The sequence below is a fragment of the Mytilus trossulus genome, chromosome 6 (assembly GCF_036588685.1).
Source record: "Mytilus trossulus isolate FHL-02 chromosome 6, PNRI_Mtr1.1.1.hap1, whole genome shotgun sequence".
In the NCBI taxonomy this organism is placed as follows: Eukaryota; Metazoa; Mollusca; class Bivalvia; order Mytilida; family Mytilidae; genus Mytilus; species Mytilus trossulus.
Genome location: NC_086378.1, coordinates 36,702,936 through 36,725,801, shown reverse-complemented (window position 1 = coordinate 36,725,801; position 22,866 = coordinate 36,702,936). Strand labels below are relative to the sequence as shown.

The following is a 22,866-nucleotide window of genomic DNA, read 5'->3' as shown; positions in this document are numbered from 1 at the left end:
ATCATTGTCTAGATAATTAACTCAGATATCAGTTCAGATTTACCAATTGTGTTGTCATTGTCTAGGTTATTAATTCAAATATCAGTTCAGATTTACCAATTATGATGTCATTGTCAAGGTCATTAACTCAGATATCAGTTCAGATTTACCATTGTGATATCATTGTCTAGGTAATTAACTCATATATCAATTCTTTGCCAAAAAATCTTAAAGTCAAATATCAAATGTCAAAAAGAACTATTAAATGAAATTCCAAAATAAAGGAATGTCTATAGAAATACATATGCTGATTTCATTTTATTTCATTTCAGTTGTGGTCACTGGTTGTTATGGAGGTGGAGGTAGTGGTACAGTACCTGCTGGACCACTGAAGTTCCCAGACATTAAAACATCAGTAGGTGTATCGAACCTGTCATCATTCCAATCTACAGGCAAATTTACCTGTCAAGTTCCTGGATATTATCACATTGAAGTAATACTTATGTCAATTAGCAGCTCTTTGAGAATAGATATTATGAAAAGGTCGAATTCCATACACTGGCAGGATATTACAGGCAATACTCACAGTTCATGGACACCAGGATCTGCTGCTGTGGCTTTAGAATTAAAGACTAATGACACTGTGTGGATTAAAATGCAATCTTCCAATTACATTTACCAGTCATGTCTCACTATCTTTAAAATCAACTAATGTAAAATACTTCAAAGTACTGTGCCTCATTACATGATTCACTGAACTATATAGTGATAGAATAAGATAAGCAACCTATACATGTACCATAGAAGTAAAGATAATGATCAAAGAATATGAAATTTGTGATAATGAAATTTGAAAAAATTGTACGTTACATGTACTATAATTGTAATTACGAAATGTATTTAATGTTTTTTAATAATTGCAATATAAAAGATATAGGACATTAATTTCATTTTGCTAGTTAAAATAATCCCATTATATTATCGACTTCTAGTGATTCACAGTAACACCTGTATCAAATTTTGAGCTCAAACTAAAAGGCTTGTGCATATCCTATATATTTTATACACAAGAGTGCACACACTGAAATGTCTCGCCTTCTTTACTTTTCAATGATATTATGTTGATAGTCCTAAATATAAAGCTTTATTACAACTGTTACATTTAACTTAATTAACCAAGAAAACTAAATATTGACAAATAAACCACGAAATTTGGGTCAAGGTCAGATGAACCATGCCCGGTGTCATACGGTATTTTGAACCCCATAAAAATTGAACCGGGGGTCAAAATACCATGCGGTAATATGACCCCGGGGTCATTATACCACATGGTATATTGACCCCAGGGTCATTTTTCACATATGGTATTTTGAACCCCCTAAAAATTGAACCTGGGGTCAAAATACAGGGGTATATTGACCCCAGGGTCATTTTTCACATATGGTATTTTGAACCCCCCTGCGGTATATTGAACCCCCCTGTTTTGGGGAAATAGTATTGCAGATAATCTAATTTACAATTAATTGGCTACTATTTTTTTTAATTTGAGGTTTTGAGAAGGGGGGTTCAATATACCGCAGGGGGGTCAAAATACCATGGCAATGGAAAATTTTGCAAAATATCTTTTCCAGTATGCTAAATACATACAAAATACTCATTGGAGTTATATACCTATGTTAAGGAGTTAGAATAGCTTGGATTTTTGAAATTCAAGGTCTATAGTAGGGGGTTCAATATACCGCAGTGGGGTCAAAATACCATGGCTGAGTAATATTTTCAAAATATCTTTTCCAGCTTGTTATATACATACAAACTAATTATTGGAGTATTATAACTATGTTAAAGAGTTAGAATAGCTTGAATTTTCGAAATTTAAGGTCTATAGTAGAGGGTTCAATATACCATGGAAATTATTTTTTTTCAAAATATCTTTTCCAGCATATAAATACATACAAACTACTTGTTGGAGTATTATTACTATGTTAAGGAGTTAGAATAGCTTGGATTTTTGAAATTCAAGGTCGAAAGTAGGGGGTTCAATATACCGCAGGGGGGTCAAAATACCATGGCAATGTAAAATTTTGCAAAATATCTTTTCCAGTATGCTAAATACATACAAACTATTTATTGGAGTTATATACCTATGTTAAGGAGTTAGAATAGATTGGATTTTTGAAATTCAAGGTCTATAGTAGGGGGTTCAATATACCGCAGTGGGGTCAAAATACCATGGCTGAGTAATATTTTCAAAATATCTTTTCCAGCATGTTATATACATACAAACTACTTATTGGAGTATTATTACTATGTTAAGGAGTTAGATTAGCTTGAATTTTTGAAATTCAAGGTCTAAAGTAGGGGGTTTCAATATACCACAGGGGGGTCAAAATACCAAAGCTAAGTAAAATTTTCAAAATATCTTTTCCAGCATGTTATATTCATACAAACTACTTATTGGAGTATTATTACTATGTTAAGGAGTTAGATTAGCTTGAATTTTTGAAATTCAATGTCTATAGTAGGGGGTTCAATATACAAATGTACCATGGAAGGGGGGTCAAAATACCATGAAAATATTTTTTTCTTCAAAATATCTTTTCAAGCATGTTGAATGCATACAAACTACTTAAAAATATTTCCATACACCAAATATAGTTGACCTATTGCAATTAGTATTAAAAAAAAGACCAAAACTCAAAAACTTAACTTTGACTACTGAACCATGAAAATGAGGTCAAGGTCAGATGACACTGCCAACTAGACATGTACACCTTTCAATCATTCCATACACCAAATAAGTAAACCTATTGCATACAGTATGAGAAAAACAGACCAAAACACAAAAACTTAACTATAACCACTGAACCATGAAATTGAGGTCAAGGTCAGATGACACCTGCCAGTTGGACATGTACACCTTACAGTCCTTCCATACATAGAATATATTAGAACTATTGCTTAAAGTATCTTAGATATGAACTTGACCACCAAAACTTAACCTTGTTCACTGATCCCTGAAATGAGGTCGAAGTCAGGTGAAAAATATCTGACAGGCATGAGGACCTTGCAAGGTACACACATATCAAATATAGTTATCATATTACTTATAATAAGACAGAATTTAACATTACAAAAAATCTGAACTTTTTTTTCAAGTAGTCACTGAACCATGAAAATGAGGTCAAGGACATTGGACATGTGACTGATGGAAACTTTGTAACATGAGGCATCCATATACAAAGTATGAAGCACCCAGGTCTTCCACCTTCTTAAATATAAAGCTTTTAAGAAGTGAGCTTACACTGCCGCAGCAGCTGCCAAATCACTATCCCTATGTCGAGCTTTCTGCAACAAAAGTTGCAGGCTTGACAAAATGTAGGAACAAAGAACATAAATCAATATGCCAAAAAAAAACCAGAAGTTTATAATCTGTGTAAAATACACAAACTAATTAGCCTATAGACTATTGTTTGCCTAGGCAAATGTCATTTTTTTCAAACTGATACATATTCAGTAGAACAAAAAGTCAACAAATTTTATGGAAAGAGTTGATCAACATTTTGGCTGCCACAGGAAAGAAGAAATCAAAGTGCTAGATAGCACCTGTGGAAAGTTTGCAAAGGTAAATTGTAATATTTCAAATAGATTGTAAATGTGTAGATTGCATGGTTAACTTTCTTTTTCCTACTTAAAAAATTATCAAGAAATAATTGTAACAGGATGCTGCTACGAAGTCTCCCAAACAAAGCTCTCAAAATAAGTAATTTCTACGGTCGCCAGACATTAAGCAAAGTCCAATACAATTTGGTCTGGTCTAGTAAAGTGATATGCCCAAGTGAAGTCTACGTATTACACCTGTATGTCATTTAAATCTTCTTGAAATCATGTACAGTAATATTCATGATTTAGGGTAGGGATCTAGACAGTTTGCAAGTTCTCAAACAGACAGGAGGTAGGGGTAAGAGTGAGCCCTATAAGAGACAAGCCTTTTATTTCATCTGATTTGTTTTATTATTCCGTACAAGAATATATATTGTTTCAGTGTGGGGATTTCAACAGTTTTCAAGTTTCGAAAAGAAGGGGGTGGATCTTGACTGTTTACACGTTCTCAAAACAGGTTGGGGTGGTGTTACACCGAGGGACTCTCCTTATATTTTATTTTATTTGTTTTATTGTCCAATACAAGAATATTTATGGTTAAGGGTTTGAGATCTCAACCGTTTACAAGTTCTCAAACAACAAGGGGGTAGGAGAAACCCCTGGGGACTCACCTTCTTTTGCATTTGATTTGTTTTATTGTCCAGTACAAGAATATATATGGTTAAGGGGTGGGGATCTTGATCATTTCCAAGTTGTCAAACAACAGGAGGTGGGGCTGACCCAAAGGGACTTCTACTTTATTTCATTTGATTTGTTTTGTTGCCCCATACAAGAATATATATGGTTAAGGGGTGGGGATCTTGATCATTTCCAAGTTGTCAAACAACAGGGGTTGGGGATGACCCAGAGGGACTCCCACTATATTTCAATAATGTTTTGTTTTGTTGCCCCATAAAAGAATATATTTTGTTTAGGGGTGGGGATCTCGACCATTTACAAGTTTTCAAAAAGAAGGTGGGTGGAGTCACCCCTGTGGACTTCTTCTATATTTCAATTGGTTTATTTTATTGTTCAATACAAAAATATTTATGGTTTGTGGGTGGGGATCTCAACCGTTTACAAGTTCTCAAACAACAAGGGGGTAGGAGAAACCCCTGGGGACTCACCTTCTTTTGCATTTAATTTGTTTTATTGTCAAGTACAAGAATATATATGGTTAAGGGTGGGGATCTTGATCATTTCCAAGTTGTCAAACAACAGGGGTTAGGGCTGACCCAAAGCCCGCCCGGACTCCTACTTTATTTCATTTGATTTGTTTTGTTGCCCCATACAAGAATATATATGGTTAAGGGGTGGGGATCTTGATCATTTCCAAGTTGCCAACAACAGGGGGTGGGGCTGACCAAAAGGGACTCCTACTTTATTCCATTTGATTTGTTTTGTTGCCCCATACAAAAATATATATGGTTTAGGGGTGGGGATCTTGACCGTTTCAAAGTTCACAAACATGAGGGGGTGGGGCTGACCCAAACGGACATCCATTTTATTTCATTTGATTTGTTTTGTTGCCACATACAAAAATATATATGGTTTAGGGGTGGGGATCTCATCTGTTTACACGTTTTCAAAAAGAAAGGGGTGGGGTGATTGACCACTCTGGAGTTCCTCTATATTTTATTTTATTTGATTTATTTCGTTGTCCCGTACAATTAATATATATGATATCTCAACTGTTAACAAGTTCTCAAACAACCAGGGGGTGAGAGTGACCCCAGGGGACCCGCCTTTTATTTCATTAGTTTTGTTTTATTGTAACGTATAAGAATATATATGGTTTAGGGGTGGGGATCTGGGCCCGTATGCATAAAGCTACTCAAGTTAAGAATTTCCTTAGTAAACACTTAAGTTAAGGAAACTCCACCCTTTTTATCTAAGTGGCATGCATAAAAAATCTTAAACTAAGTATTTCCTAAGTAAAATCTTAGTTGTTTTAAGTCACGCCCACAAAACTTAAGTGGTATGCATAAAACTCCATTATAGTAAGGAATTTGAATTTTTAATTTAGTTTTATTCTAAAGATGTTGGGCATTTCACTTACAGGGACAGACAAAATGCCCTAGTTTGTATTTGGATTCGTGGACAAAAATTTCTACCCTCCCCCTTTTTCTGTAAAAGGGAAACTGAAAATTCGATGTCTATATAAGATTCATGATACCTTACATGTTTCAATTTTTTTTTAATATTTCTTTATATATATATTCATTGAGATATATTGCGGTTTCAAAAATTTACGTTAAGATGTTGAGAATATGCTTACTGTAATAATTTATTTTAGTTAAGATTCACGTAGGACTTTTAAAAAATGCCCTAGTTTGTATTTGGATTCGTGGACAAATATTTCTACCACCCCTTTTTTGTCGAGCCTTCGACTTTTGTCGAAAAAGCGAGACTAAGCGAGACTACATTCCGTCGTCGTCGTCGTCGGCGGCGTCCACAAATATTCACTCTGTGGTTAAAGTTTTTGAAATTTTAATAACTTTCTTAAACTCTACTGGATTACTTCCAAACGTGGACAGAAGCTTGTTTATGATCATAAGATAGTATCCAGAAGTAAATTTTGTAAAAATAAAATTCCATTTTTTCCGTATTTTGCTTATAGATGGACTTAGTTTTTCTGCAGGGAAACATTATATTCACTCTGTGGTTAAAGTTTTTGAAATTTTAATAACTTTCTTAAACTATACTGGATTACTTCCAAACGTGGACAGAAGCTTGTTTATGATCATATGATAGTATCCAAATGTTAATTTTGTAAAAATAAAATTCCATTTTTTCCGTATTTTACTTATAAATGGACTTAGTTTTTCTGCGGGGAAACATTACATTCACTCTGTGGTTCAAGTTTTTAAAATTTTAATAACTTTCTTAAACTATCCTGGGTTTGTACCAAACTTAGACAAAAGCTAGTTTATGATCAAAAGATAATATGCATAAGGAAATTTTGTTAAAAAATAAATCCATTTTTTCCGTATTTTACTTTTAAATGGACTTAGATTTTCTGCCAAGAAATAACATGTTCACTCTGTGGTTAAATTTAAAAAAAAAACCCAACTTTCTTTTGCTACTTTTAATTTGTACCAAACTTAGAGACAAGCTTGTTTATGATCATAAGCTAGTATTTAGAAGGAAAATTTGATAATATTTTGTACCTGTGTATCTGTTTTTTACTTATAAATGGACTAAGTTTTCTTCCAGTTAACATTACATACAGTATGCAGTTAAAGTTTTTAAACATTTATTAGATTCATAAACTATCCTGGATTTTTACTATACTTGGACAGAAGCTACTTAAAATCAAACGATAGTTTCAAGAGGAATATTTTTATTGATTTTTTTCCTCATTTTGTTGAGCCTGTGAATTTCAGCAAAAGTAGGCGAGACACTGGGTTCCGCGGAACCCTTACAAATTTTTTTTGTTATGAAAGGGAAATTAAAAAGGTTAATTTCACATCAAAATAGAGTTTTTTCAAACCATAAGCAAATGTAAGCAAGGGAGATGTCAGCGCTTAATAAGCTGAACTATTAGTAATTATTTTTTGAAAAATGTGTTTTGTAAAATGATTTGCTTACAATGCTACCCTTTTGTGCTACGCCACTGAAACATTGATCATGTTTTGTTAAAGTTTAAAACATATTGCTGTCTCCAGAAAATATAACACCCGTTAAAAGATGATTAAAGATTAAGTAGAGGAAAGTCTTGGATTACTGAAATATTTTTCTTCCAATGCTCAACCGTAAAAAAAATCAACCTTAAAAAGCGTTGTCTTATATGCGCCTATTGTTCATCATTATACTATGTTTATATGGTCTATTGCATTGTTTTACATACCAATATCAATTTAACCCATGCTCTTTAAAATAAAAGCATGCATTGATCAATAAACTTAAATGAACATAACAAACTTTTACACGGATGAGTACATGTGATGAGCTAGTATATATCATATGGTAATTAGAGAAAGGTTCCGATTTAAGTATTCCTTAGTTAAGTGAAGACTTAAGTAGGTTTATGCATACCGTTTAAGAATTTTACTTATCAATGAAAATTCAGCACATTTTAATTCAAGCTGTATGCTATTAAAATAGAAGAGCTCAAAATTTCAAAAGCATCTTTCTATTATTAGTTTTCAAACACCAGTACTACATTATCTAGGAGTAGGACACACTTCCTAAAGTAGATAGTCTGTCTCTTTTCTGCCGTTAAAAGCCCATGCCTTAAGAAAATTTATTGATTTAGCAAGCTATAGCAAACTTTCCAAAAATGTGACTAGCAACATGAAGCTCTTTATCAGGCAGATGACTTGGCACTTTCCCTATATGTAAGGCATCACATTTACAATATCACTTTATGATTATACATTTACCACATCCAACCACACATCTATCAGGCTAGGATTACTGCTCACATGAGAAGTTCAAATGACCGTATCTTTATCTTTTTTCAACCCTTAGGGTGCATTGAAAGATGGTCATATCAACTGCTGACATTTGGTCAGAAGTATCTGCAAAGCAATACAGGGGCGGATCCAGATGTTGAAACATCCATTTTTTGTTTGTTTATTATAGTCCAAGTTTGTTGTGGGCTGAGATTAAATGAGGTACTATGATACTACTGATACTCTTGGGCTTTTACCTTATGCATAAACATTTGTAAAAATCGCAGTATAAAGCATTGAAAAATAATCACTCCTTAAATATTTTAAACACGGTATTAATTTTCTCCTCAACTGTAGGAAGGTAAGAAACCTTAAAAACCGGGATTATAGTATTCCTGTTTGGGTCTGACACATGTCTGGAGAATACCGATAAAATCATAACGGACATGTAGAAACTGCTGTCAGTCTCGTGTGTGTATTGATTTTACTTTCTGCACAGCGCAGATCCGCGAAGTAGTGTTTGTTCATCATTTTTAAATGAAGTTAAATCATTTGATTTATCAATGAAAATTCAGCACATTTTAATTCAAGCTGTATGCTATTAAAATAGAAGAGCTCAAAATTTCAAAAGCATCTTTCTATTATTAGTTTTCAAACACCAGTACTACATTATCTAGGAGTAGGACACACTTCCTAAAGTAAGATAGTCTGTCTCTTTTCTGCCGTCAAAGGCCCATGCCTAAAGAAAATTTATTGATTTAGCAAGCTATAGCAAACTTTCCAAAAATGTGACTAGCAACATGAAGCTCTTTATCAGGCAGATGACTTGGCACTTTCCCTATATGTAAGGCATCACATTTACTATATCACTTTATGATTATACATTTACCACATCCAACCACACATCTATCAGGCTAGGATTTACTGCTCACATGAGAAGTTCAAATGACCGTATCTTTATCTTTTTTCAACCCTTAGGGTGCATTGAAAGATGGTCATATCAACTGCTGACATTTGGTCAGAAGTATCTGCAAAGCAATACAGGGGCGGATCCAGATGTTGAAACATCCATTTTTTGTTTGTTTATTATAGTCCAAGTTTGTTGTGGGCTGAGATTAAATGAGGTACTATGATACTACTGATACTCTTGGGCTTTTACCTTATGCATAAACATTTGTAAAAATCGCAGTATAAAGCATTGAAAAATATTCACTCCTTAAATATTTTAAACACGGTATTAATTTTCTCCTCAACCGTAGGAAGGTAAGAAACCTTAAAAACCGGGATTATAGTATTCCTGTTTGGGTCTGACACATGTCTGGAGAATACCGATAAAATCATAACAGACATGTAGAAACTGCTGTCAGTCTCGTGTGTGTATTGATTTTACTTTCTGCACAGCGCAGATCCGCGAAGTAGTGTTTGTTCATCATTTTTAAATGAAGTTAAATCATTTGATTTATCAATGAAAATTCAGCACATTTTAATTCAAGCTGTATGCTATTAAAATAGAAGAGCTCAAAATTTCAAAAGCATCTTTCTATTATTAGTTTTCAAACACCAGTACTACATTATCTAGGAGTAGGACACACTTCCTAAAGTAAGATAGTCTGTCTCTTTTCTGCCGTCAAAGGCCCATGCCTTAAGAAAATTTATTGATTTAGCAAGCTATAGCAAACTTTCCAAAAATGTGACTAGCAACATGAAGCTCTTTATCAGGCAGATGACTTGGCACTTTCCCTATATGTTAGGCATCACATTTACAATATCACTTTATGATTATACATTTACCACATCCAACCACACATCTATCAGGCTAGGATTTACTGCTCACATGAGAAGTTCAAATGACCGTATCTTTATCTTTTTTCAACCCTTAGGGTGCATTGAAAGATGGTCATATCAACTGCTGACATTTGGTCAGAAGTATCTGCACAGCAATACAGGGGCGGATCAAGATGTTGAAACATCCATTTTTTTTGACAATCAATGCTTTTGATAGGGGACTTATTATGAATGGATCTACTCCTGTAATATAAAGTATTATATAAATCCTACCTGTATTTAAAGCTGTACAAGCCTGCTGATATCTGTCCACCAGGGGAGGTAAATCCCAACTATCAACTACACCTTCAACCTAAAAGGAATGATGAAGTATTTGTAGACAAGTTCAATAATCCCTTTCATGGAACCACTAAAAGGGGTCAATTGAGAATCAGACAATTTTGTTTCACATTAGAGCAGTATTTTCCTTTTCATTTAAGTCATCAGAAGAAACCATTAATATAAGATATACTGTTTATTATGCAATAATGGCATACCTGCCAACTGTCACTATTTGCATGGGATTTCCCCCATGAGAGCTCCTAAATAGAAATATTGAAAGAGAAATTTTGTCTTCAATTTTAAACCAAACAATGATTTTTTAATGGCTACAGGTTTAAAAAGTAGGAAGAAGCCAAAAACAACATGAATGTATATTTGAAGGCCCCCTTGAAGTTTTTTTAGGACTATAAAATCCATCTTGCACGCAAAATCCCCATGGGCATTTTGAAAAGTTGGCAGGTATGTAATGGTGAGGTTTTTAATAATGGGAATAATGCAACTGGGTGGCATTTCAATATCTGATAAAATTATCTGCTATTAGATTTTTTCTTGAAATAGCAATAATTAATCTTGCATTTTTGTTTATTCTTCAAAAGTTGCATTATAAATGCACACAACAATTTACGAATTTACAGTAACTTTATCCGAAGAAATTCATCACAGATATTAACATTTATCATGTTAATATATCTAAACAATACTGCATGTTAAATAAGTTCTAATTGAAAAGATTCAAGCTTTCACCATAACTAGTAGAGCAAAGATGTATCTCAAATTTTGCAACTTTTATTGCAGGTAAGATAAAGTACATCCTTACCTCTTCATTACTTGACAGAACTTGTGAAATCTCATCTGTGTTGGCTAAGAAGGCACCATCCTTTGTACTGAGTGTTAACAAGGGACGTAATCCACACATGCTGTAATATCTCTGACCAGCTTCCTGACATAACCAAGCTATTGTCTTCTCCTTCTCACTATTTAAAAAAGATAATTAAAATCTCAATTATTTCAAATAAATCATTCTGAAAATCAAGTAAGCGAAAAGTGTACTTTTGTTATGCATTAAAGTTCACAAATATTTTAGGAGACAAGTTTTTTTAATTTTTTTTCAAAAGGAATTAATTTAGGTGTGATTAACAGAGAAATTTTTGACAGACTTAAAAAGACTTACCTATTGGGCACAGGAATTAGCAAAAGTTTGTCCTTCACTCTGACCTTGATCCTCATTAAAGATCCAACTGTATCCCTGTATGATGAAGGGGTACTATCAATGGTTTTCTGTGTACTTGTAGGCCCAGTTGTAGCAAGAAAAGTTGTGGCATTCTCAATTCCTGCTGTGTCCTGAGAAATAGACCTGTTTTCAGATACTCTGACTGCGAAATTTGTCAAACTTAATTGGCGAGGTTTTGTTTTCTGTAGCCGTCGAATTGAGGGCAATTGTGTACTTTGTGATATGATACTTATATCATCTTCATCTATTAAAATGTTGTCATCACCAGTTCTATTGTTGCAATGGATATCAACACTTGTGTCAATATTTATATCTTCACTATCATCGTCAAAAATAATACTTCTGTTTTTCTTTATGCTTGATGAAGAAGCTTTTTGAGATAAGACCTCCTCACTTTTCTTTCTAGAAGAATTTGATGAGAAAACACCATTTATGTCTAATTTCTGTCTTTTGGTTGGTTGATGCATATCATCTATCAACCAATCATCTATAAAAATTTCTTCATCAATTAATGCTGACGTCTGCTGCTGTTTACTGGTTGGCACACTTTGTGAGTGGACAGTCTTACGATTAACATTACCTCTCAGACTTTCCATAGCAGACTTGTAACTTGCTGTTGCACTCTGGGTAGTATGATTCTCATCATCCATCATTGGATTGGGAAAAAATTCTTCAGAATCAGATAAAACTGGAATTGTTTCCCTTTGTCTACAAGGCATTTGTGAATCACTGTCAGAATCAGTTGAAGACATACCTCTTCTGAAAAGCAAAAAAGAAAAATAAATATAGAAAGGCCTTTTAATAGTTGACCTAGCCACTCATTTTGATTTAAAAATTTGGGATATTTCTGTAATATATTTCATTGCAATATGAAGTACAAACTAGACAAAACTTTCAGATGTCGTAATTAAGTCTAACTATATAATTTTTCTTCTAATTCCTAACCTGAGATCTGAAGAATGTCCAGTCTTTGATTTACGTTTCTTAGCTCTCTCTTGTAGAGGGAGATGGGGAAGGTCACATTCTTCTACAACCCTCTGACTTCTCTGACTTGGATTCAAACCTCTGTTTGTTTGGCTTCTTTGTACACTGTCTACTGATGATTTTCCTAAATCATATGGAAAAATGTATAAAATTATGTAAACAAGTTTATTACTAATACTTTCTTACAAATATGTTCACTTTGCAATGAAATATTAGTTTTTTTTTTTATTTACATTTTTGATAAAAATAGACAATGTTGTGATGTTATGCTATTGTTTCAGAAAAAGGGAGAAGGTTTGGATCCATTAAAACGTTTAATCCCGATGCAAATGTAAGTCAGGAATCTGATGTACAGTAGTTGTCGTTTGTTTATGTAATATATACGTGTTTCTCGTTTCTCATTTTGTTTATATAGATTAGACCGTTGGTTTTCCCGTTTGAATGCTTTTACACTCGTAATTTTGGGGCCCTTTATAGCTTGTTGTTCGGTGTGAGCCAAGGCTCCGTGTTGAAGGCCGTACTTTAACCTATAATGGTTTACTTTTTAAATTGTTATTTGGATGGAGAGTTGTCTCATTGGCACTCACACCACATCTTCCTATATCTAAAGAATGTGTCCAAAGTACTCGCACTATCATTTTCCATGTTCAATGGACCATGAAATTGGGTAAAAAATCTAATTTGGCATTAAAATTGGGAAATCATATCATAGGGAAAATGTGTACTAAGTTTCAAGTTGATTGGATTTCAACTTCAACAAAAACTACCTTGACCAAAAACTTTAACCTGAAACTCCCACTTTTATTTCCTATGTTCTGTGAACTGTGAAATTGGGGTCAAAAGTCTTATTTGGCTTTAAAATAAGAAAGATCCTATCATAAGCAACAAGTGTACTAAGTTTCAAGTTGATTGGACTTCAGCTTCATCAAAAACTACCTTGACTAAAGTCTTTAACTTGAAGCGGGATGAACGGACGAATGGACAGACAGATGGACGGACGAACAGACCCACAGACCAGAAAACATAATGCCCCCCCCCTACTATCGTAGGTGGGGTATAAAAATAAATCACCTGTAGATTTTGGAAGTTGACCCAGGATGAATAATGAATGCAAGTGAGGCCCAAAAAAAAAAATAGGTGCGTTTCCTGGTGCATGCCCCAAAAAATTAGGGTCGGTAGGTAGGTAGGTTTTTTTTTTTTTTTTTTTTTTTTTTTTTTTTTTTTACTGGCCTGCTTCGGTTGTTTTTTGTGTATTTTTATAATCAGTTTGTTATTGTATAAAGTATACAAGATATGACTAGTCCATGTTCAAAAGTTGCAGAAGACTTGGCCAGGACTTCCAGCTTATAAAATTTTCAAACTTTTCAGAACTGATACACCATCTGTACGGGTCAGGTGACTGATGGCCATAGCAGAAGCCATGCCGTTGTTTGACTTCAATCTGTATCACACAAATGCTTACTGTATTAAAATTTTATTTGAAATCAAACGTTTAAAAGATGCCATTCAAAGGCTATACTAAACAAAAACCGTTTCCGGAAAAAAACGAAAAAAATTATTTTAATTTTTTTTTTCCGGGAAAAAAAAGTTAGGGTCGGCGCCAAAAAATTAGGGTCGGTCGGGCGATGGAAACACACCTATTTTTTTTTTGGCCTGATGAACTAATTTTTAAAACAAGAGTCTGTCCATAGTACTTGGATGCCCAACGCACACTTTCAATTCCTTGGGTACCAATTTTAAGGGTTTTTTTTTAGGATAAAGTTGAACCATTACTTTAAGAGTTCATCAAAATACACATTTTAAATGTACTGTGGATTCTTTTATTTTCCTGGATACCAAATTTCATAGATATTAGATTTTGTGGATTTGCAAAATTCTGAATTCAAGGCTCAAGCAAATATTTAATTTTATAGTTTAACTAAACCTATAGAAATTGATATACAACAAATAAGAATGTGATCATAGTACAAATAGACAGACCAACAGACCAGAAAACATAATGCTCCTTTACTATCTTAGGTTGGGCATAATCATTTTTTATGTTCAGTGGACAGTGAAATTAGGGTCAAAATGTTAACTTGGCATTATAATTAGAAAGATCATATCATAAGGAACATGTGTAGTAAGTTTCAAGTTGAAAGGACTTCAACTTTATCAAAAACTACCTTGACCAAAAATTTAACCTGAAGCGGGACGGACAAACGGACACACAGACAAGAAAACATAATGCCTAAAAATGGGGCATAAAAAAAGAATCTACGGTAGTTTGGAATTTCTTAATTTGATATTCAAAGCAACCAATTGCGAAACACCATGACATGCACCTTTTCCAAAATCATGTAATAAACTATTTTCTATTAAATAGGGGACATACAAGTTGGTATACAATTTTGTAAAACATCTTGTTATTAGTTACCTCTCTTTTTAGATGCCAATAATGTCTCTGTATGTTGGAACTTCTTCAATAATTCATCGTCTAAATTATCACAGCGGTCTCTCCATGATCTCAGACAATCCAACGCTGTGTTACCCTGATAAATTAAAAATTTGATATAAACCTTTATTTCAGTATTGCCATAAATTAATCTTAATTTTAGCTCGACAGAAATCAACCTTATGCCAATGAATATCAATACATCTTTAAGGTTGCATTTCTGTAAATATTGACAATGCAATTTCCCATAGGAACTCCTATTACGGCTAAAACTGTACCACTTTTACTATGAAGTTTTGAAAAAAATCATATCCTAGAATTGCAAGTTCATATGCACTACAACTTTGTTCAAAGGTCAAATTATAGGGCTGTGCGGCATATTTTCAATGTTTATATGCCCTGAACTTTTCAGAGTTTAAACTAACACTAATTTTCTTAACTACCTCTACCTCGAACGAAGGGTTACCACAGATTTCCATGTGAACAATATGCACATGTATATTTACTGGTAATATTCCCTAATTTTGTCTCTATGAGATGGAACACAGAGAGCATAACTGGGAACCAGTATGTTAACAAAATTTATTTTCAAGAATATTCTAAATCTCCCCAAAAGAGATTTCTATTAGTCACATAACTACAATGATATAACATTTCTAATCATTCAAAATATTTTAAAAAATTATATCGAATTTACGATAAATTCTTTTGTAATGCATGCGTGAAATGATGCGCAGTCGAATAGTCCCGAGCCACCTTAAGCTATGAAATTCGGAAAGGTAAAAGGGGACATAACTCTAGACAGTAAGTGACTCACTAGCCAAATTCAAACTTTGTCTGTTTGTTTTGGTTCTTGACATTGTGTTCGGGTTACATAAATTTTGGATAAGGAAAACTTCAGGTTACATAAAATTTGGATAAGGAAAACATAGAATGTTAGAAACTAAAATCGAATTGATGGACAGACTGACAGACAGAAGCCCATGTTGCCTATAGTGAAGGCATAATAAATTCTTTAGAATCTGGTTACAAATGCATTCAAACCTCATCATCCTTAGCTAAGACATTAGCTCCTCTCTCAATTAACAAGTCCATAATTTCCATGTTGCCACAGTTACCAGAGTCTATAAGGGGAGTAACTCCTCCACAGTACTGACCCCCTCGGTCATTGATGGCTGCTCCATGGTCCAGTAGGTACAAGACTATTTCATACACATCGTGGTTGGCTGCCTCATGTAAGGGTATCCATCCACAATGATCACGAGGGTTTACAGGATGACCCTGAAATAACATTTTAAATTCAGTCAAAGTACTTGAATCAGTCTAATGCAATTATACATACTTTTAAAATCTGAACAACATATAATAACAGAAGAAATAATTTGGATTCCATCATTTATAAGCATCAAAAGAATAAATTATTTTTTATCCAGCGATAGACGATAAGCAGTTTTAAATCTCTGTTGATTTACAGATAGTGTTTGACCTATAAAAAATGAAATTATCATAGGCATTTTGCCTTCTGATAAACCTGGGGTTGAAGTCATAAAACTTTGCTCAGTGCTGGGAGCACAAAAATCTTGCTCAAAACACAAAATCCAGTATTTTGATTGGTTGATTCTCGAGTCCGTGTACAAAAGTCATGCTTGAAAGTTTTATGACCGTAAGGCCTGATGGCGCCTACAATTCTGTGTTTTTTGTTTGTTCCTGTATATCATATTTGTTTTTCATTCATTAAAAGTAATGCACATATATCAGGCTGTTTCATTTATCGTTTAAATTGTTTAACATTTGTCATATGCACTTTTTAAAGCTTACTAAAGGTTATGGGTTTTGCTTATTTGTGAAGGCTGTACGGTGACCTTTAGTTGTTAAACTTTTACATCATTTGGTTCAAATTGTAATCAAACTTGTTTATAAAGCTGGAAATGTTTTTATATCACAGTTTCTATATACTTGATACTTTCTTTCTGCATTGAAGCCAATCAGTAGTTTACCAGTATACTTCACAAAAGGGAAATAACTCCTATTCAATTGTAATTTTAAACCCATTTTTGGAAAGTGAGTTTCAAGCAAGGACCTTAGATGTAAAGCAAACATTTTTTTTAAAGATTTCATAATCATGGGCCTTACAGTTTTCTTGAACCTGAGATATTAAGTAGCTTTTCTATCAAACATTTATAATATACAACAGTACAGACATCAAATAGCAAAATTTGAAACTAAGCTTCATATAGCTTTAAGCTTTTTTGAATATATTTAGTAGCTAACTTTTTAACAGCAGCATCCTTTAGAGATATTAACATTTTAAAATTCCATTCGCAAGGAAGACACATTTTTGTCACCAGTTTCCCAATGACATGTTCAACTGCAGCCTTCAGGAAATGGTGTGTTATACATTTTAAAAAGTTTTGTGATATAAATATAATAATACTATGAAATCATCAACCTGTTCAATAAGCTTTTGAACTTTCTTCAGGTTACCCTCTATGCAAGCCCTGTGTAATGGAGTTTCTCCTTTTTCATTTCTCTGAAAAATATAAAAAAGAACATTCACCTTGACATATGTAAATAATGTATACATTTTAGTTTAGCTGAAGCCAGCCTCTGGGTGTCTTTTTGCTGTGCTGAAGTCCCATTGGTGGCCTTCGGATGTTATCTGCTCTATGGTCAGGTTGTTGTTGCTTTGACATATTCCCCATTTCCATTCTCAATTTTATATGCACAATAGAAGTATATAAAGCATTGATGGTATTAGATGCACACATATATTTCACTACAAAGACCTTAGGAGCAGGTAAACTAAAAAGATGACACGAAAGGGTTAAAGTGTTGTAGCAATGATAATTGACAATAATTTGCATTACATAGTACTACTTGTATAGTGAGAAAAATATACACCCAAAATGAGTGCTTCCTTCCTGCTATATCTATTGAAGTATCTCAACTACATACATCCACAGGCACTTGTTTCTATCCAAGGGAAGACCCACTATCAACATATATATATACGTTGATAGTGGGTCTTCCCTTGGATGTAAACAAGTGCCTGTGCATACACCTGGTGAAATCATATTTCTGAAAAACCCCAATACTAAATATAACATTTGGAAAACATTTAAGTTCTATTAATAGATTACAAATTAACAATTTATTAAAAATTTGAAAAGAATTCCACAGAACCACATCTAGCTTGCAATAGCAATTATCAATGTAAAAGGATAACGTTGGACGCAAAAAAAAAATAGCATTAAAACAAAGAAAAACAACAACAGAAATGGAAAAAGAAAAAAAATAATCATATTGCTCAGGGTGATATCTGTTGATTACAAATACAAATATCTTATTAAACCAATCATCTGCCAATAAATGTAAAGTTACATATGATAAATTAATTAATTATGAAGAAAAATAGAAATAATTGTGCTTTTAAAAAGTGTAATCACAAACATTTAAAAATATCTTTTGCTTGGTTTGATAAATAAACTCAGAAAAAGACAATCTGTTTAACAACCACATTACTAATCAATTGATGGCTGCTGAACCATAACCCAGGAAGCAGGACCTCTAAAGAAAAGACAAACTCATTTATGGTGATAATAATATTATGCAAATTTATAGAAAATATCATTGTCTATCTGATATTAGTAGTTCTTATTAAAAACTGACTTGCGCAGAAAATTCAACATTGAAAATTGTTAATACATTAAAAGTCACTTCGAGGGTGAGTCTTGAAATAGTTGTCAAACTGATATGTAATGATAATAATACAACTCTATACAAACCATCATTGATCTATCAAAAGAAGTCCTATCAAACTAACTTGAGCAAAAAACGTAACAATTGTTGGAGCCGACATTGCCAGAAAAGTAATATCGATATGTCTCGCCTTCATGGTGTTAGTCCCAGATGAGACAAAAAAAATAATCTTTTGGAGCATACACTAAACCATATGTGTTCTACTGACCTAGGATATCCCCCCCTCCCCCCTGTTTTGAATGCTCACAGCCAATGATATTGCAATAAAAAAAGATTTAAATTGTATGAGATTTCAAAAACTAAAACAGTTAAAAGATCCTGACTAAACTTTCATTTTAGAGGGACAAATGCCCATTTAAGTGAAGATTTAAACTAGAGGCTCTAAAGAGCCTGTGTCGCTCACCTTGGTCTATGTTAATATTAAACATTGTACACAGATGGATTCATGACAAAATTGTGTTTTGGTGATGGTGATGTGTTTGTAGATCTTACTTTACTAAACATTTTTGCTGCTTACAATTATCTCTATCTATAACAGTAGTTTCTGTGGAAAATGTTAGTGAAAATCTACAAATTTTGTGAAAATTATTAAAAATTTACTATGAAGGGTAATAACTCCTTAGGGGGTCAATTGACTACTTTGGTCATGTTGACTTATTTTTAGTTCTTACTTTGCTGTACATTATTGCTGTTTACAGTTTATCACTATCTATAATAATATTCAGGATAATAACAAAAAAAACAGCAAAATTTCCTCAAAATTACCAATTCATGGGCAGCAACCTAACAACCAATAATCCAATTCATCTGAAAATTCCAGGGCAGATAGATCTTGACCTGATCAACAATTTTACTTCATGTCAGATTTACTCTTAATGCTTTGGTTTTTGAGTTATAAGCCAAAAACTGCATTTTACCCCTATGTTCTATTTTTAGACGTGGTGGCCATCTTGGTTGGTTGGCCAGGTCATCCGACACAATTTTCAAACTAGATACCCCAATGATGATTGTGGCCAAGTTTCAATTAATTTGGCCCAGTAGTTTCAGAGGAGAAGATTTTTCTAAAAGATTACTAAGATTTACGAAAAATGGTTAAAAATTGGCTATAAAGGGCAATAACTCCTAAAGTGGTCAACTGACCATTTTGGTCATGTTGACTTATTTGTAGATCTTACTTTGCTGAACATTATTGCTGTTTACAGTTTATCTCTATCTAAAATAATATTCAAGATAATAACCAAAAACAACAAAATTTCCTTAAAATTACCAATTCAGGGGCAGCAACCTAACAACGGAATGTCAGATTCATCTTAAAATTTCAGGGCAGATAGATCTTAACCTGATTAACAATTTTATACCTGTCAGATTGCTCTAAATGGTTTGGTTTTTGAGTTATAAGCCAAAACCTGCATTTTACCCCTATGTTCTATTTTTAGCCATGGCAGCCATCTTGGTTGGTTGGCGGGGTCACCGGACACAATTTTTGAACTAGATACCCCAATGATGATTGTGGCCAAGTTTGGTTACATTTGGCCCAGTAGTTTCAGAGGAGAAGATTTTTGTAAAAGTTAACGCAGGACGCAGGACGACGACGACGGACGACGACGGACGCAGGACGCCAAGTGATGAGAAAAGCTCAAAAAGTTATATTTTCAGAGACTCTGATTCTGATTTAAGATTCTTGATGATATAAAGCTTTCATATTATAATGCTACTTCAAAGTATTTGATATAAAGAAACCTAATTTTGGAAAAGAGTCAAAGAAAACCTAAATTATTGCATGAAATGTGCAAATGCACTTGGACAAGAAAATGACTAAATGCAAACAATAATATATACTGCTGACAGACATACACAATATAAAAATACACTAATTTGCACCAAAGCTTTATGATTTCTTCGAAGGTGCTTTTAAGTTGGAAATTGTTTCCTTCCAATTTTTGGTAGTTCATTTTTAATTTCAATGAAACATTTAAAATGTCAATTAATATAATGATTCACACTCATGATTCTCACAATAATGTGGGCAAGTCAGGAAATAAATACTTGACATTCTTTCTATTTTACTATGTCAGTGTTACAAAAGGTTAGTGTAATGAAAGAGTGCAACATATATATATTGTAAAATACCCTTTCTAAACATATTGACAAGGCAAAAATTGACAACAATTTAAAAATGTAAAAAAAAATTAAGATGAGAAGATCTGGAAATACACTTGACGTCATAGATTAGAATACATGCATACACACTATTTTACTATGTCAATTTCACAAATGTTAACAATCATTATACATTTGCTCTTCTGGATTGTCAGTATCACAAACAGTAACAATTATTATACATGGACGATATAAAAATATGAATTTTGAAAAATGAAATTAATTTCCTGAACTTCAAGTATGACGTCAAGTCAAGGCAAAAAATGTTCAATGTTTTCACACTTGTTGTGCAAAATAGTTCAGAATATGGATGGACAAGATGTTTCGGATATGAAATTTGCAATTCAACTAAATAATTTTGAAATTGGGAAAGGAGAAAAGTTTGAAAACTTAAAATACCCATCTGACATGTGTCGATATTTATTCAAAAGGAATTTCTACTCTGAAGAAAACATAACTCAATTTGCAGACTTAATGGATATAATAGGTAGACATGACCTTGTAACAATGTTAAAAGTTTACAGAAAAGGTCATGGCAATGAAACAACTTGTCAAGCTTGTAGGAATTTTATTAAAATTAAAGACGAAGAAACTGACAATTGTTCTGAAGAAGAGAGAATAAAAGTATAAAATGGTATGGTAATACATTCTGAGGTAGAAAATGACATCACAGCAATTTATTAAAACAAAGACTGGCTATAGCTAATGATGGAAAATTAATTTGAAATGCTGTCGTTGTTAAAAGATCAGGAGATACTCATTGAGTCTTAAGAAAACATATAAAATCTTGTCAAAGTAAATCTGAGTTATTGCCTGAAATGTGGAAATAAGAAGGACAAAAATTGATGTATATAAACAATTCTGTATGATGCTGATTATGATTACATTACAATTTTTATTTATTTCGCTATAAGTTGTTACTAAATGATGTGGTACAAAAGGCAACCAAAAGAACAATTTGTTTTGGCCCCAGATGACTTTTTTTTTTTTTTATATCATTGCAAAAGCTCTAAATTATCTCCCTTTGGTGCAAACATTCCATTTTTAAGCATTAAAGTTGAAACATCTTTTTTACCTCATCAGTGACCTATATTTTTTATTATTTTTTTCAAATAAGATGAACTTAAACTAAAACAAAATTTATGCGATTACTGTAATTCAGTTCTTTTCTTATATTTCGATATTTATACCTTTATTTCTCCTTTTAGTTCAACAGAAAAAGGGGACCTTAACCCTTTCGTACTGAAATTATCCTTTTGGCACCCTCTAGCGTGAGCCGAAATTATCCTTTTGGCACCACAGAGCTGAGGGCGAAATTATCCTTAAAGATACATAGATTTCTATTTTTAGACGGTCACAGTGCAAAACAGTAAATATAACGTTTAGACATGTTTCTTGGTGCAGTTGCTTCATAGATGTTATGATCAACATCAAATGCATTCTATATTTTAGTATCGGGCGTAAAAACGCTGTCAAAATATGTTTTTTCAAAGATTGTTGAGAAGAAAAAAACCTCGTGAAAAACAAAATGGCAGAATCATAAACAATCGTGGTCAGGAGTTTCATTTCGAGTTGAAACATTTAGAAAAATTAACCTGCGGTCATGAAAGTTGTTTAACTTCTACAAAAGTAATGTATGAACGTAAATTTTGGAGTGGTGAGAAGCATATTTGTAAAACAACTTGAAATCGAGACTGATTGTCGTCATCAGGTGCAGGACTGTAAATTATTATATCTCGCTGCCGTTTGACAGTCAACCTTTCGTATTACCGATTGAATCAGAGTTTTAGACACTCTTAGGAGTCTGCAGTGCTACGGGTTTTATTTCTATTCATTGAAAGGCTGTACTGTAGTATCTAGGTCGACAAAACGAAAGTCCACTTCCATTTAAAATAGAACCGGATATTGACAAAATGGAGTCTATAAATAGTGTGGTTCATTAAAACACGTGTTGTCACATCTCATAGCTTTACTATTTAAAAGAAAAGTGGTTTGGAAAGATGAGACCATATTCTGCAATCTTATTCGTATTTTAATCGAGTGTAAATTATTTTCCATGATGTATCTCGTTCACACTGGCTTTTACAATAGGGAGGTTAAGTGAAAATACTTCAATGTGTTCTGTGGTTAAATATTTGAACCAATCATTGAATAAACAACTAAGTTATTGCAACATT

General features: G+C 33.1%; 1 protein-coding gene across 1 annotated transcript in view; it reads right to left on the bottom strand.

The window, feature by feature from the left end:
* LOC134721257 (tonsoku-like protein) overlaps positions 1–22,866 on the bottom strand; it is a 122,460-nt gene that overhangs the window by 80,423 nt on the left and 19,171 nt on the right. Inside the window, exons 12-18 of the mRNA XM_063584103.1 lie at positions 17,220–17,300; positions 15,815–16,051; positions 14,753–14,867; positions 12,298–12,460; positions 11,293–12,111; positions 10,939–11,095; positions 10,074–10,152 (exon numbers count right to left, since the gene is read on the bottom strand). Coding sequence (XP_063440173.1) covers positions 10,074–10,152; positions 10,939–11,095; positions 11,293–12,111; positions 12,298–12,460; positions 14,753–14,867; positions 15,815–16,051; positions 17,220–17,300 — 1,651 coding nt within the window. The remainder of the gene's footprint in view (positions 1–10,073; positions 10,153–10,938; positions 11,096–11,292; positions 12,112–12,297; positions 12,461–14,752; positions 14,868–15,814; positions 16,052–17,219; positions 17,301–22,866) is intronic.